At 41.0% G+C, this 17,445-nt stretch overlaps 2 protein-coding genes across 2 annotated transcripts; one reads left to right on the top strand and one right to left on the bottom strand.

Annotated features, from left to right (window-relative positions):
• Positions 1–1,636: 1,636 nt before the first annotated feature.
• On the bottom strand, positions 1,637–9,185 carry rprd1b (regulation of nuclear pre-mRNA domain containing 1B). Its single transcript, XM_041945982.1, has 8 exons — positions 8,891–9,185; positions 8,525–8,723; positions 7,521–7,650; positions 6,561–6,694; positions 5,850–5,968; positions 5,499–5,625; positions 4,988–5,163; positions 1,637–3,981 (listed from the first exon to the last, which is right to left on the bottom strand). The coding sequence occupies exons 2-8, from the start codon at positions 8,673–8,675 to the stop codon at positions 3,832–3,834; spliced, it is 987 nt and encodes a 328-aa protein (XP_041801916.1). The 5' UTR covers positions 8,676–8,723; positions 8,891–9,185; the 3' UTR covers positions 1,637–3,831.
• A 3,025-nt stretch (positions 9,186–12,210) lies between these two features.
• Positions 12,211–16,298, top strand: LOC121613218 (taste receptor type 1 member 1). The gene is made up of 6 exons (XM_041946538.1): positions 12,211–12,395; positions 12,561–12,876; positions 12,988–13,758; positions 13,858–14,076; positions 14,641–14,761; positions 15,376–16,298. The coding sequence occupies exons 1-6, from the start codon at positions 12,211–12,213 to the stop codon at positions 16,296–16,298; spliced, it is 2,535 nt and encodes an 844-aa protein (XP_041802472.1).
• Positions 16,299–17,445: the final 1,147 nt, after the last annotated feature.

The raw sequence follows: 17,445 nt of genomic DNA, 5'->3' as shown, positions 1-17,445 counted from the left end.
ACATTTAAAAACACTTTCCCAAATCATGAGGAGGGCCGCAAACACCCCATAGAAAGTTTTCTGTTGATCAACCTGTAGAAAATAAAGCCCCTCATGTGCTCAGGCCAGGATGGGTCACATACTCCATATCCATCACGTGTGTCTCAGGTCTTAGGTCAGGTCTACATGAACAATATACGACACCCTGAGAAAAATACATTAACAAGAATCCAATGTCATCGTTGATGCAAAGTTAGCCACAGTGTGTCAACATATAGCAACAGTGAGAGTGCAACCAAGAGGAAAGCAACTCAAGAAGACAAAAAAGGAATTACAAACGTAGAGTCGAGATCCATCTGCCTTCTCCTTGGCTCAGCTGTGACTCAGTCCTCCATCACGACTGCAGCAAGACCAGCATCAGTTGTCATTAGTGGACCAGTTTCATGGGGTAACATCTAGTTCCAGGCTGCCAGTTTTTCTTTATTTGTTTTACCCACTAGCACACTTACAGGAGATTAATTAAATTCTGTAAAAAACAAAGAATTTTAGCTATTGTTGAGGCTCTCAGAGCTGGTAATTGAACTCTATGCTCATTTCTGAGGCCACACTCCAGTTGTTAAGCACATATCCCCCAGGTGTCTTTCACTCTGTGATGGTATTGTTTAAAGCGTGACCATTGTTCCTCTCTCCTACAGTATGTGCAGTTTTCCTATGTTTGGAATATGCTGTCAAGATTTTTGTCACACATTAAATTAGGGACATGAATATTGCTAATATTCATCTTATTGTGACTTACATTGAAGCAGCTTTGTTATTCGCATTTTAGATAGTTGGCAGTAGAGGAAATGAGGGGAGAGAACAATGGAGAATGACATACAGCACAGGTCTCCTGCTGGACACCAACCTTGACCCTGAGGCCACCAGAGTATCCCTGACTGGCGATGACTCTACCAGGATTCAGAAATGTTCTGACACATAGGGGTTTGAACATACAACAGCCTCAAAAATAATCATAGAGTTAAATAAGAAAGGATTTAACCACCTCTGCCCTGCAGCCCCCTCTGGTTGGTCCGTCATTACAAATGAATGTTTGCCATCTCATCTTGGTAAAAACTGTGTTTGTCCCAAATTATCCAAATTTACTGAAAATATAAGATCCAGCTACAGTGAAATATGTGTAAATTGATGGACAGGATATCTAGAAGTAATTTTCAATAAAATGCTGCAGCTACTGAATGAATAGATGACGTCTGTGAACCAGTCAGTATATTCATCATGTACAGCAGTTGTTGGATGAAGCAGGTAATGTGTGTGAAAGTTGGTGCAAAAAAGTTTGGATTAATTTATGCATTATCTTTAAGATCAAACTTTGAGGAGAATATCAGCAACTTAAAAAAAATACATTTATATATATATATAATTCATCTGTCCTTTTATACCGTCTACTTACCAAACAACCCCAGGTGACCAAATCTGCGGGGTTAAGATTGTCTGCTGTTACCTTAGTGATCACTTGAGAATAAATTCTACTCAGTGACATTCACTCACTCTTAGAATTATTGTAGATGTATGATGGCTTAATGCATGACACAGCTTGTTTTATGGTTAGATGCGCTATGTTGACTTCATGCAAAATACACATACAGTATTTGTTCAAATGGTTCCAGTTTATTGGCCTCCACTGAATCACTTTCATTACAGATAAACACCACCCTACTGGTGGAGTCCTGGCAGTGCAGCACGATTCTGCAGAGAGAAACATACCACACAACGAGTAGGTAACAAAACTAATATCTACAGTGAAGCACACCTGGGGCAGAATGTTGCTGAAATCCTTCCTGGATACAGTGGCTGTATTGAACGTTTTTGTATTTAACTAAAGGTTGAATTCTATTTTAATCCCGACTGATCCAAATAATAGTCAGAATTCTTTCACTCTTTGTTCTTCAAACTTTCACATTTATCATCCAAAGCCACAGACAGTTGATCTCATATTGAGGTTCATTTTAACGCAAGAAACAGGCCCAGATGTCTGCTTCGTGAGCGCGGCAATGACCGTTCACATCCACACCTTTGGTTATACAAGCTGCTGTTTGAAATGTTTTGCCAGGAAACACAAATCAATCTGGGAGTTTACTTAAAAGGGTTTGCAGCGGCATTTCTCGCCCGAGCTTGTTGCATCAGCAGGAAAGTTACAGCAACTGTAATCTTTTTTTTTTTTACTTTAGAAAACACTCCAGCAGCAGGAGCCGTGATCCAAGCCAACATCTCTGACCTTTTGCCATGAAACTTCCCAAATCAGTTTTTCTTCCTGCATACAGACAACTCAAATATGAGCTAAACAAATGATACATATTTTTGTGGCCTTGGCAGAGAACTACTCAAAAATCTACCTGTTGTAGCAAATGATTTAGGGAATAATTGATTCTTCTTGAGATTAATGTCTTAATTAAGGGAATTTTAATGTGATCTGACAAACTGAAGAGGTAAATCTGTTAATGCTGCTTTTTAATAAAATATTTCATCACTGGACATCTACACACAGGTAGGACTTCATTCATCAATTTAATATCATAGTGGAAATTTTATATTGTGAAGCACTGGACACAACTTTCTTTAATACTTAAGATATTAAAATGACAGTTCAGTCCAATTCACGTAACAACCCGTGCTGCTGTTTTTTATACCAAAACACGTTGTGACATCTAACAGTACCAGAAAATGGTCATCATCTGATCTACTTCTTTTGTTTCTTCTTCTTTCTTTATTTCCATACTGCCCAGCTCTACACACACTAAAACTTTAACACTTTTCTTCAGTTTTTCTCACTTTTTTTGCTCTCTAAGCAAATGACTTTAAGAGTTTCATACAACTTTTTAAATTGGAAAAAAAAATTCAGTTTTTAATCGTTCTCTCAAACTTCTTAGGATTTGTCTTGTGAAACTCAAACCTTGACTAGTACACACTTAGAAACATAATTAGATTTTCCATATTTCAAGCATCTGTCCAAATGAAAGCGTGAAAACAAACCAGCACGATGAATTGCAAAGTGTTAGTCAGTAAATGTTAAAAAAAACACTTGCAGCCAAGGACACGAAAACCAGATATTCTATATTGATTTGAAACTATGAGGATGAGACTGTCTCACAAAACGTATTTAATCACCATCTCTCTGAAGTGTTACTGAATGAGCGTGCTCAGTAACAGCTGTGGACCATGAGCGTTCATGAGGCAACCAAAACGTACACTGAACCCAATCAGATATCTCCTCTAATTGTACACACACACATCAAAACCAGCTATCAGACTATGTGTCGATAAAAAGCCCCCAACTGAAAGCCAAAAAATAAAACTAATGAATGGTACTTCCTCTTCACAGTGTAGTCACAGCCTCTGAGCGTTATGAGAGCAAACGACCCACCTTTGCTCGCCGAATCTAAAATATGCCACAGAGAGACACCTTGACACATCCTGACCACCAACATTTATGTTTGTCTAAGCTTTGCTTCTTACGCCACCCCTCCTCCCAGATCACTGACTCTTCCAGCGTTAAAAAATAAAAATAAAAACAAACAGGAAACAAACTCTTTCCAAGCTGGTGGAGTGGAATCCTTGTCGATCGAGCAAGTGGTGGAAAAGTCAAGGCTGACAGAGTCTCTGTTCTCCTCTGCAGAGCTTTTTGATTTTACCAAACCTTCCTTCTGATGTCCCGTCCTCCCTCTCGTCCTGCAGGTTTGATCACGTGTGTCGTTTGGCCGGAGACACAGCTAGAAATATTTTGTGAATCAAACACGGAGCCGGGTTTGGGTGGGTGAGGAGGGCAGGGGGGCAGTTTGTCTGGGCAAAGACTTCTCAGTCGGTGGAGAAGAGGTCTCCGGCCGAGGGGAGCGGGGCCAGACCGCCGGTCACGTTGGGCAGGAGGGAGAGGTCAGGGAGACTCTGGATGTGGGACTTGAGCTCTTTCCTTACTTGGGTCACCCTCGCCAGTTTTTGCTTATACTCCTGCAGAGGACAAGATGACACGGCATTTCCATCTGTTATTATTACACTGTACCAGGGTTGGGTGGGTTCACGGTTTTAAAGTGAAGACAACATTACTCAAGTTGACGACAACTTGTTATGTTACTGTAAATGTAACAAGACTACCTTCTCCATGTAAAACCAAAGACGGACAGGCAAAGGGCTCTTCCTATAACACATAGTGTTATTCAGTTGGCCTGATTGTGGTGTTGCTACACTCATTCATGGGCTTTCATTATGTCTCACTCTGAAGCAGCTGAGTCACGTGCGATACCTAGTGGTAAAATCCTGTATTACTGGTCTGGTCTGATATTTAGCTTAATATCCAATCAGTTTTAAAATGTTTTTCATTTGTCTACACTGTACTCAAAGAACTTTCTGAAATCTGGAAAGATGTAATGTTAGGAAACACAAGCAGTCAGACAATCAGACAAGTTGTAAACAAGCTTGGAGGTAAAGCTGAAAGTGGATCCACTTGAGATGTAAAAACATTAACATACTGAACTACAGGTTCAGGTTTTATCTGCTGAAGCAGGAAGTTAGTCCATAAACTGACAGACATTTACAACATGTCATTTTTGGTTATGATGTCGCCATGTTTTCAGAAGCCAGCAATTAATGGCGAGCGCAACATTGTTGGTGAAAGAAATTATGTCTAAAACTACGAAAACAGGAAACAGATCTAAACTGCAATAAACCAGAATTAAAATCAGGCCCTGATTTCAAAATTACAGGTGGCTGATTAATCACCTATATTAAACTCAGACTCACAAAGACTTTTTCATGTCAGTTTAAACAGAAAACGAATGTGCTTACAGAGGAAAGTTAGACAGTGACTGACAATGACTTTCTCAGAACAGAACAATAGTTAATTGAAAATGTTCTGGACATGAGAGTGCTGCATTACATTCATTAAAAAGAGATCTTAACTCCAGACTCAGTCCTCTGTATGCAGTTGACTGTCATGTATGTGTATGCGGTGCCTTGCCTCTAGTTTCTTCTCTCTCTCCGTGAGCGCCTCCCTCTGGCTGCTGATGTATTCAGTCAGCATGCGTGCCAGCTGCCTCCGGTCCTCCAGCTCTGCGGCCAGTCGCCCGTTGTACTCGGCCAGCAGCAAACACGCTTCATCCACCGTCTTCGACAGCTTGTCTGCTGCATCCTTGTCTAGATTGGCGCCAAAGTGGGTTGTTAAAGTCACAGAACATGACATTTATTTTCAGTTTATTTATGTTCAGAGGCTTTAACTTTTTTTTTTTTTAACTTTCTGTGCATTCACTCAATTTATTTTTACTATTCTATATTTTGCCTTAACATTGTTATTTACCACTCATCTTCTTTGACTTTCTATTGTTTGTGTGTGCATTTGCTTTTTATTTTTCCATAGCTAATTCATATTACTTGTATAATTGCACTCTTGGATCTCATTTAAAAGTCTGACACCACAAACCCTGGAAACAGAGAAAATTAATTTGTGAGGAAGCTGAGCTCGCAGGTCTCACCAGTGATTTTCTCCAGCAGGGAAACGTCCTGGACTTCCTGCGGCAGCGAGGCGATCTTCTGACGAACTGCTGCGTCACCTGATGCAGCATTCTCTAAGTCCTGCAGCGCCTTCACCAGTTCCTCCGTCTAAAAGTGTGAGAGTGTGTTTAACGAGAAGACAGGGAGAAAGTTAACAGGAGTCAAGGAGGAGTGGAGAAATGATCAGGGAGAAAACCACATGACAGATGATACAGTTGAAGGATAACGTTGAGGCAGAAGGGCAAGGAAGAAATACGAGCAGAAACACTGATTGTAAGAGAAGATTTTTTTTTTGCATTATGTGCCATTCAAGTGAAGCGTTGGCCTCCTACCAACTGAGTCGCGGTGGCGCCTGTGTTGCGAGGGGAGTTGTGGCTTCTGTAGTCATCGTCGTCATCATCTTCATCTTCTTGGATCTTCTGATAGGTTCGTTTCACAGGCTTCTTCTCTTCTACAGAGTCATCAGAACAGCAAAACACCCACATATTATCAATATCACTAAATTTTGTAGTTAATCCTACATATTATACTATGGATGAGAAAACAGCATAAACTAACCCCTTCATTATACTAATGTAAATCAATTTTTTGAATATTAAATAGAAATTCCACTTGAGTCAATTTTTGATTGCTCTGAAAACAAACATCCTGAAATTTTGCCACTTCGTCAGAGGTTAGAAGTTGGTTCACTAAGTTACAGTAAAATGTCAGCTAAGTCACCATTCAGCAATGCTTGAATAAAGTTAGCAACACAAAAGGCTACACCTGTCATAGTGTCCCTCAGTATGTAAACTAACACCATTACAGCTTATAGGATGCTCGGGGTGAGCAGACAGTACTCCTGATACTCAAGTTACTCCTGGTAATTAAATGTATATTCAGAAGCATCCTATTGATGCATTTAACTCATAAATCTTGCCATACTCTTCTCCCCTAAATATTACATTAGCTGTCTAATTAGCTATTAGTATATATCAACATCAGTGCTATGATTTATATTCATGGACAGATGAAACAAAGAAATGATCTAACAGCGAACTCACCTGAAGGCCTGGGGCTGTTAGAGTCTTCTATAGCCAGTTTGAGCTGCTGTATGAAGTCGCCTCTGTAAAGGCTCCTCTCCTTCCAGATGTTCAGCAATCTCTCCATGTGCTTTTTGCAGCTCTCGTCTGCCTCGCTTCAGGGAGGCAGGTGAACAGTAGCGTACAGAAGAAGATGAAGAAGAGAGGATTCATTGAAAAGATCCTTTTTACTGCTCAAAACAGCAAAAACTGTGTTTAACAAATTCCTCCAAACAACATGTGCATCATAAAAAAGTGTTTTGTTGCCAGACAATTGCCCTACAAGAAGTATGGGACCAAACAGTTAATATTTACCTTTATCATTTCCTGTATTTTTGTTTCCAGCACTTGGTTGCACCAGCTATAGCAAACTTCTCTCCTACCTTACGATGTACAGTTGATACTAGAGGCTTAATAACTACTGCCTTGTTTTTAAGAAAATCATCTACTAAAATTGGTTGCGCCACGATTACTTGGGACATAACGTGACTAGTTTGGTCACAAAGTCATAACTAAGGCAAGTGGCCGATCAACAATATAGAGTTCCATTGCCATGGTTATGGTGCACATTAGCTTTCTGGCTGGCATGAACCAGTGGGCATCATAGTTATTTAGATGGATATTAAAATATCATCAATAAATTGGGTCTCTACTAGATGAATGTGTTGCAAAATTACATACAATTAATAAAAAAATTATGCTTTATGGCAGGAAAACTGCTGTTTTACCATTAGTGAGTATAATTCTGTGACATTTTCTGCACATCTACCCCAGAGACATGTGCAACTATATATTTGTAGAGTTAAATTCGGCTGTAGGAGCAGGTTTCTATGAAGAACTATTTCTCAAAAAGTTTCCGGCAGCACGTTGGTCCATTCACAAACACACACACTGACTACACAGACCCTTACTTATGGCATACAGCGGTCACATCATATCTACCTTGCAACATGTGAGCAGGCATCAACGAGGACAGACTCAAAGTCTTTGGTAAACTCTGGTCCTTTCTTTTTGCTGTTCTGGATGACATCGTTAGCCAGATACAGGAACGTCAGCTTTCTGTTGCTTTTAGCTGCAGGACAGATAAAATAAAGATATTTCAAGAAATAAAAAGAGACAGTCACTCATGCATAATATCACCAGCGTGGTCAATGATGCACTATAAATTAGTTTCTAGTGAAGTTAAATGTGTTATTGCCCCTGCTTTTCTGCAACATACCTGTTGATTGTACTCCAGTAACTAATTCCCCACATTTCCAGTAAATTTCACAAGTGCAGCCACAGTCATAGTGGAGTGACAGGTTTTATCAAGCCTCTTTACTTAGAAAGCAACAAGTTTTGTGGGTGTACTGATCTCGCTAGGTTCAAGACCTCTGAACTGCCACCATCTTAGATTTGTTCAGTGATCCAGAGAGAATACACCATCAGTAAGACAGGTCAACATTACCAACCGACAAGGTGTTTTACTGTGCCTTTTTTCTTTAGTAGTTTCAGTAATAATGAATGCTTCTGTGTCCTGCTTTTTCAAGGACTAAATACCATTACAATGCATGTATGATATTACCACAGATGACCAAAACATTTTCTGGTCACAGCTTCTCAAATTTTAGGATTAAATAGCTTTTCTCAATGCCTCAAGGCATGATTCTGCACTCCTTAGTTGTGATGGGCACATGAGCACCATCTGGATATTCTGGATATATATTTTTGGATGCTTTCTCTCCCTTTTTTAAGAACAGGAAAGTTCTCCACATGAATGCACAAAAAGAAAGGTTCATCACAGTAAGGTTTGTAAACAGCACATATCCCAAATGGCACACTGACACCCCAAACCCATCTATGAAGTTTCACATGACCGATGTGGTGTTTTGTTACTCAAATCAACAACATATATTGATATAACACGAACACACTTTGCAGCATCAGTCACTCCTGACAGCTCTCACCCTTTTTCAGCTCTCTGTGCCACACTTTGACGATGAGGGCCGAGTGTTTGCGGTGGTGGATGATCCACAGAGACAGAGTCTGGACGCTCTGCTGTGAGCTGCTCAGCTCCGTCAGCTTCTTCTCCAGGGCCGACTCGGAGAAGGACGACATGCCGGCGTTAAGAGTGTGTTTCCCCCGTGAACCCGACCGACCCCCGACCTAGTTTGGAGAAACTCGCACTGTCATCAAAACTGAAGTTGTGTCGCTAACTTACAAACATGCAGCAGCAAACTGCTTCCCGCCGCCCGCTCCACCTCGCGCTATTTTTCTAACGTCGTGTTAGCCTTTTATCAAACTGAATTATTGAGCAAATCTACGGTACAAACCTGCGAGCCTTGAGCTCGTTGGTCAACTGCTGTTTCCTCACTGTCTGCAGTGTTTGTTTACAGCTACGGCTAACGTTAGCTAGCCGCGCTAAGCAGCCATCTGCAGAGCAGTGCAGCTCCGAGCCAAGCCTGCGCTTTAACCCGAGTTTAAGTCAGCAAAACTTCTGTAATATTCCTGTAGAATGTGTCCTCAATGCGCCAGCAGATGAAACTAAACAGCCAAAGGCTGACGGTGCAACTCAGTTTGTCTTTGCTTGTCTAACTACTCAGGAAGATTCCTTCGAAAAAATGGCAGCTTGCACTTTCACCTCGACATGTGCGTCGCACAGTAGTGACGTAAGCAGATCCAACCATGGTCCTTGGTCTCTTTGTCCAGAGCTGAAAACACACAATAATTCACAATAAAGACACAGCCAGAATCACTTCTCAGCCTGTTTTAAGGATGATTTTTAACATCAAGTACGTTAAGTCACATAAAACAATATGTTCAAACATATTCATCCATCCAAAACTGGGAATCCTTTTACATTTAAACTAAATTACTATTTTAAACCTAATGGGCAAATTTCTATATGACATCAGCAATATTTTGCTCCTATGCTCACAGTGAAAAAAATATTGTAGTGTATATCATAAGTCTCTCTTTTTGAGACGAGATTAGAATCTAATTTATGCAAAACCTCTTGAAGAGTAACCACAAAAAATATTTCTGTATTATGAGGAGTTGATCAGCAAGTCTCCAAACAAATGTAACTTTTATTTATTGTCAAACTAATTCTTTATCACTATTTATCTACCTGATCCATTTAAACCAACCCACATGATGTTTCTTTGCACAATAAAGCACCCTGTATCTAGCTACTGAAAAATATCTGTATGTTTGTTGATATTGTTTAGTAGAAAAAATGCTAAAGAACTGATGCAATGTTTTTGGTGAACAAAGCAACACAACAAATGTGAAAAAACTAAATACATAATTTAGGGATGTATCAATACAGCACATTGATTTATGAACGTAGTTTAAAGATATATGACGCTCAAATTTAGTTTTTATGTTCGGCCTCTTTCTTTGGTTGCTTTTTTGAGGGGGTTTCTCTTCTTCTTTAGTTAATACTGTACAGTTTATTTAAACTCGATTGATTAATGTGGAAATATTATGCATTGAATCTGAATATGAATCATTGATTCACTCTCTCAGCCAGACTGGGGGAGGACCCAGAAATCTCCTAGTTAATTAAAGAAATTAATGTATTGTTTATTCATCCTGAAGCTGGAACATATTAATATATGAGTTTGTCTCTAATTAGTTAATTAGATTAACAGAAACGGTAAACAGTAAATAATACATTATAATCATATCTCAATAAACCCATCACAAAGCTTGCACAATGCAAATATTTTCACTCAAATCTTTGTGTTTGTACAGACAAGGTAATTTACATGTCCATTTGCCTCCACGATACTGTGGTTGACAAAATGCACAGTATTCCTGTCAAAACATTGGGTTTGGGTCCTTGATGCCGGTAACTACCAGGCAAATTGTGTGTCAGTACAACAGGTGTGTTTACAAAAATGAGTCTCAAATATCAACCAAAATGCAAATTCAGCCACACCTGCACAAGGCCTTTTCATGATGGACAATTTAACTAAGCTTCAAAAATAGGTAAAAGGTAAAACTAATTAATTAATGAAAGCTCTGGTCTGGTGTAGTCTCCCAGCAAGCGTCACAATACCAAGACTGTGAAAAAGTCTGGCTGGAAAATCTGGAGTCACTCTTGATTTTTACCACTGCTCCCTATATATATATATATATGTATATACGTGTGTATATATATATATATATGTGTGTGTGTATATATATATATATATATATATATAGGGCTGCACGGTGGCTCGGTGGTTAGCAGCGTCGCCTCACAGCTAGAAGATCCCCGGTTCCTTTCCCTGGGGTCTTTCTGTGTGGAGTTTGCATGTTCTCCCTGTGCAGCGTGGGTTCTCACCGGGTTCTCCGGCTTCCTCCCACAGTCCAAAAACATGCTTAGGTGAATTGATAACTCTAAATTGTCCATAGGTGTGAATGAGCGTGTGGTTGTTTGTCTGTATATGTAGCCCTGTGGTAGGCTGGCGACCTGCCCAGGGTGTCCCCTGCCTTCGCCCGAGAGACGGCTGGGATAGGCTCCAGCCCCCCCGTGACCCTGCAAAGGATTCAGCGGTGTATAGATAATGGATGGATATATATATATACATGTATATACGTATATATATATATATATATATATGTGTGTGTGTGTGTGTGTATATATATATATATATATATACGTGTATATATGTATATATATATATATATATATATATATATATATATATATATATATATATATATATATATATATATATATATATATATATATATATATATATATATAGGGAGCTGCATTGTGGTGTCTGACTTTATCTGTCATTGTTTGCTTTCAATGAAATGAAAGATGATGACAAAAAGAAATCCGGAACGAACAACATTTCATTTATCAAAATTTTTCTCAGGAATTAGTTGGCCACAGGTGTGAGATAAGATCATCGATTTGGAGGGTATAAAATGTGGCGGTATATCATTTCAAAAAAGCGGTTCCAAGCTAAACATAAGAAAGAAACCAAAATACAATGCTTACAGGGAAAGACATAGTGGCCCCAAGTTTATATGTATGATATGATTGAAAATGTCTCTATGAACAGCTGCTCTTTCTGCAGAACTAATCCTTAACTCAAATTGTGATATTGTGTCTAACTACATAAAAAGTTAGACCTGACTGCTGTCATGAAGGTTAATATTACAATTATTAATCACCCACTGTTGTTTGCTCACAAAACGTCTTGTTTGCCCATAGAGAAATTGATGTTTTTGAAATGCTCAAATGTCATTATGCTATTATCCAGTGAGGGCATGCATAAAGCTGACTGAATGCTCTGAGCTTTAACAAACTGCAATAACATCTTTACAACTAATGGATCTACACTGAGCCACTAACTGTCTGTCCTTGGTTTACAGTTGTATGTCAGTTGAGATTAATGGTGAAAACACTGGTCTCCCTTTTCATGGCTTATTACATTTATGCAGTTCATTTTAATGGGAGGGAAACTCCACAGTCACACAAACAAATAGGACATGGAAATAAGCTTCACTCAAGCAACACTCCCCGGAAAAGATGCAAAAGTGGTCCTCTCATCCGTCCCTCCATCGAGCTACACTTTCAAGGACAGGCGCGATCCGTTTTGCAAGCTACACACAGCAGCCTTGTGTGAAGTAGAGGTGGAGTGTGGACATGCTTGGTGCTGTGTATCTGTGCATAGGCTGGCTGGTGCTGCAGCTAGCTGATGGGGGACTGGATCGCATCTCTCAGAGATGGGGGATGCAACTGCAGGGCGACTACTCCATCACTGGACTCTTTCCTCTCCACTACACAAATGACCCAAGTGGTAGTTTGCCTGCTTTGGGTCCATGTAATGGGTGAGTTTTATTCTTTCACTGAACATCCACCTCGGCTGATCAAGTGTATCTCACTGATGGTGTGGCTAGAAAATCAACCCAAAGATTTCTATTTTTTATTTATAATCTAAAGTTTCACTTGATATGTCTTAAGTAATTTTCCCTTTGACCTGTCACCTTCTCCAGAGGCTCACTCAGCCCACATGGATTTCACCTGTTGCAAGCCATGAGATTTGCTGTAGAGGAAATCAACAACAGCACTGGACCACAGCCTCTTTTACCAGGAGTGAAGCTGGGCTACGAGCTGTTCGACAGCTGCTCAGTATCGGCCGTTGTCCTGGCCACACTGGACCTGCTGGAGCAGCAGAGCCCCTCTACATCTGGGACAGAGAGAGACCCAAACTTCAAGAACAGTGAGCGAGCAGTGGCTGTGATTGGGCCAGACAGCAGCAGCAAATCTCTCGCCTCAGCTGCTTTACTGGGGGCCTATCTTCTACCGCAAGTAAGTTACTACCTGGAAGTTGTTAATCATGACCCTTGAATTAGGACATATTCCACATGACATAAAAAGGCAACATGCAGTCATTCCTCTCGTGTTCTTGCTTCATTTTAGATCTCTTATGAAGCATCAAACGAGATGCTGAGCGACAAGTTCCTCTATCCGTCCTTTTTCCGCACAATTCCCAGTGACAAGAACCAGGTGGCAGCTGTGATCCATCTCCTGGTTCGGTTCAACTGGACCTGGATCGCTCTTATAGGCAGTGACAACGCCTACGGCCTGGCGGGAATGCGTAGCATCTCACAGCAAGCACCATACCATGGCATCTGCATCGCCTACCGAGGAGTCATCCCCTCGTTCAGCGATGACGCGGTCCAGACCATGAGGATCATGGTAGACAGCATAGTAAAGACCAAAGTCAACACCATCGTGGCCTTTTCCAGCAAGTCAAAACTCCGCTACTTCTTCCCGTATGTCATTGAGCAGAACGTGACAGATAAGGTGTGGATTGGGACAGAGGACTGGTCAACATCTTCTGTTATATCAGGGATACCTGGGATCCACACCATTGGCACTGTGCTCGGAGTGTCCATCAAATTCGCATCCATACCTGGTTTTGAGGAGTTTGAGAGGAAGATGTCTGAGGCCTCAGTGCAACACAGCCACACCCAGGAAGCCTCTAATGGCACAACAAGCTCAGGCAACGACTGTCTGCAGAGCACAAACCTGTACAGTGTTGCCAGGATGAATTTTCCTCTGGAGAAATATGACATCACCTCCTCCTTTAATGTGTATCAGGCGGTGTATGCTGTGGCTCATGCTCTGCACCGTGCACTTGGCTGTGATTCTGGAGAGTGCCAAAGGAAGAGGGTGTATCCATGGGAGGTAAGCAGATGTGAACTTGTGTTTTTGCAGAGAAATAACAACTCTTTGTTCTCTTTTTTTGTTTCTGCACTGACATTGCTTTTGTCCTCTCCACCACAGCTTCTCCAGTGGCTGAAGCAGGTACGATTCTCTCTGGGCAACACCTCTGTGCACTTTGACGCAAATGGTGACCCGCCCACAGGATATGACATCATTTCCTGGATTTGGAGAGGGACCCAATGGTCTTTCAGAAAGGTGGGCTCCTTCAGCCCAGATCCTATTGACCTCACGATTGATGCTGATCGAATTCAGTGGCACAACACAGGCGATTCAAGACCAGTAAGACCCTTTGGAGTATTTTGAGTGAAAAGTTTGGATAACAGCTATGAGAGAAAAATCTGCACAACCTAAACAAATTTCAGCCAAGTGCAATTAATTATTTGTTCAGCTACCTACTATTTTGAAGTGAAAATAATCCAACAGTTATGAATAATAAACAGAAATTACTGCTAAATATGTCTTTTCAAGTAGATTTTATTCTATTAATTCCCTATGCAGTCCAAAATTGTCAATCTGTAACTGCGTTTAGAGGCTAATTCACCTCGCTGGTGAATACTGAACTACTACTTCAGTACTTTTCAAAATATAAATAGAATGAATTACAAAGGACTTTAAAACTTCACCATCTTATGCTATTGGACAAACCAAAACTTGTAATAATGGACCTTTTCAGAGATTATTTTGATTGTTTCTGGTAAATGTGCTTTTGTGTGGCTGACTGTGTTCTGTTGTGGGTCTTGTTTCTGTGGTTATGTCTGGAGATTTGGATCTCAATGACACTACCTGATGAAACAAATATTATATAGGCTACTATCTTTGTCAAACCCTGTTGTGTGTGTCTAGGTGCCGCTGTCCATCTGCTCTCCACCTTGCCCAAGAGGCCACAAGGAGCTGCAGATGGGGCAGCAGAAATGCTGCTTCGACTGCATAGCCTGTCCCATTGCTACATTCCTCAATAAAAGCGGTAACAAAAAAAATGTCAAAGCATCAGAGAAATATTCAGACAAAAAAAAAAACATTTAGAGCGATTAAATTTGTACAGATTAAGAATGTAATAATCTCACCTGTTGGTGCATGACAAAGGTGGGAAATTGAACAGGCTGTAAAAATTGTACAACCCCATGAAATGTGGATGTCAGTGTCATCAGTGGTGCAGGTGAGTGAATGTGTGCAGCATGTGATGGAGGTGAAAGCATATAGAGACAGAACAGAAAGATATCCAAAGACAAATTTAAGCACAGGATAGAGAGAGCATCGATGATGTAGACAGATTTCCCACTCCACCAGTCAGGATGAAGATCACTCAGACAAACAGAGAACAAAGGGAGGTCATGTAGTGATTTTAAAGTCTTTGCAATTGTAATTTGCAATTGTAACAGTGAGGTTGACCAGCAGGTGGTGCTGAGTACTCACACTATGTGCTCATCCAGGAGCCAAAGGGCTTATGAATTCCTTGTTTGTTCTGTTCCAGACCATAACATTTTATCTTGATGACTCACTAATTTTTCATTTGAACTCTATTACATTGGACAAAAAAAACAACAGCCCAGCTTTTACATCCCTGTTCCTCGTCCTCAGATCCCACTCAATGCCAGCGGTGTCTGCTGGAGGAGTGGGCTCCAAAGAGCAGCGAGCAGTGTCTGAAGAGGACTGTCCTGCTGCTCGCCTGGGACGACCCCCTTGCTATCGCCCTGCTGTTCTTTCTGGCCAGCTGTCTTCTCATGACCTCCAGCTCTGCAATAATCCTCCTGCTCAACCTGAACACGCCCGTGGCCAAGTCCGCCGGAGGCCGCACCTGCCTCCTGATGCTGGCAGCCCTGACTGCCGCTGCCATGAGCTCTTTGTGCCATTTTGGCCGCCCGTCTCCTCTGGCTTGCATCCTCAAGCAGCCTCTATTCAGCTTCAGCTTCACTGTGTGCCTTGCCTGTATCACAGTGCGCTCCCTCCAGGTCGTTTGCATTTTTAAATTTGCCTCCAAGCTGCCGCCGGCCTATGACAAGTGGGCCAAAAATCATGGGCCAGAGTTCACCATTTTCCTTGTGTCCATGACCATCGCACTCATATCTGTGTTCCGCGTGGCCCTCCACCCTCCCAAGCCTTCCCAGGATCTTAACTTCTACATGGACAGCATTGTGTTGGAGTGCAGTCACACCCTCTCACTTGGTTCAGGCCTTGAGCTGGCTTATGTTGCGCTGCTCAGCGTCCTCTGCTTCACGTTCAGCTACATGGGCAAAGACCTGCCAGCCAACTACAACGAGGCCAAGTGTATCACCTTCAGCCTCATGGTGTACATGATTTCCTGGATGAGCTTCTTCACTCTCTACCTCATCAGCAGAGGCCCCTTCACCATGGCCGCATACGTGTTTGCCATACTCTTCAGTGTCATGGCCTTCCTTGCGGGCTACTTCCTGCCTAAAATTTACATTATTGTCCTGAGGCCACAAATGAACACGGCTGCCCATTTCCAGAATTGTATTCAAATGTATACCATGAGCAAATAATGAAGTTTGTAATTATTTCATCTGAAAAGTAGTTGAAGTGTGATGATGAAGGCAAACCAGGTAACATAATAAGAACAATACAGGTTGATTTTCACTTTTAAATGTATCCAACAACTGAGTGTAAAATACTAAGCATGTGTGTACAAATAAAGCTGTGTTAGATTGATCTCAGAGTTCTGAAATGTCCTTAAAGAGAATACCTAAATACATTTTGTCTTTGAGTCTGTATGTGTATAGAATCTATTTCAACTCATCTTGGAGCTATTAGTACTAAATGAATATGAAAAGTAATTCAAAAGTCTATTTAAAGTTAGTGTAAAGCACAGGTGTGATTTATAAGATTGATAATGCTAACTTCCAGTTCCAGCAAGTCTTGATAGTGTGACAGTGAATGTGTTCACATGCACAAGTACCCTGTTTATACTCAGGTTTTTAGAGTATCCTTGTTATGAGTGGTGCATGTAAACACCATATGCAGGTTTCAGAAACCAGCCCTTATCCTGGTCTTGAGAATATATTCAGAGCCAGAATAATTCCACTAGAAGCCTGGACAGGTTTCTGATCATTGTTTATTGTGTGTCTTTTTCACCATTTCATAATGGCTGAGAAATCAACCAACATGCACACTAATAGGACCCTGAAACTGAAGCAACAAATGGAAATCAGCCATCTTCCAATTTGTCATTTGCTTTATGACAAATTGAACGGTGCCTAATGCTGCGGCATCAGCATGTGTGCAGTGAACGGGGCCTATGGAAGTTACACAAAACTGAGATTTTCATCTGATTGCATCAGTTCATGAACCAAACACCAGTTGACAGCTAAATGTTACATCTCATCGACACAGGCAGAAAAAATCAAGCTGGCAGTCAACTAACACCACAATGTAAATTGTGTGTGTGTGTGTGTGTGTGTGTGTGCCGCTGGAGAGAATGAACAGCGCTCCCTGGCAGCTGCACAAGGAACTGTCAAACTATTGCTGACGGTTCAATTGTACTTTTAGTGGAAAGAAAATACAAAAAAACACCAGTGTGAAACCAGGTTGTTATACTTAATATAATGTTAAAACAATTGGTAGAAAACCTCACTGGTCTCTATAAAAGCAAGGTAATAAACTTGATCAAAGAGTTAATGAGTTGGAAAAAGT

This window comes from Chelmon rostratus, chromosome 10, assembly GCF_017976325.1.
Source record: "Chelmon rostratus isolate fCheRos1 chromosome 10, fCheRos1.pri, whole genome shotgun sequence".
Taxonomy (NCBI): domain Eukaryota; kingdom Metazoa; phylum Chordata; class Actinopteri; order Chaetodontiformes; family Chaetodontidae; genus Chelmon; species Chelmon rostratus.
Note: the sequence above shows the minus strand (reverse complement) of the source record. Positions and strands in the feature narration are given on the sequence as shown.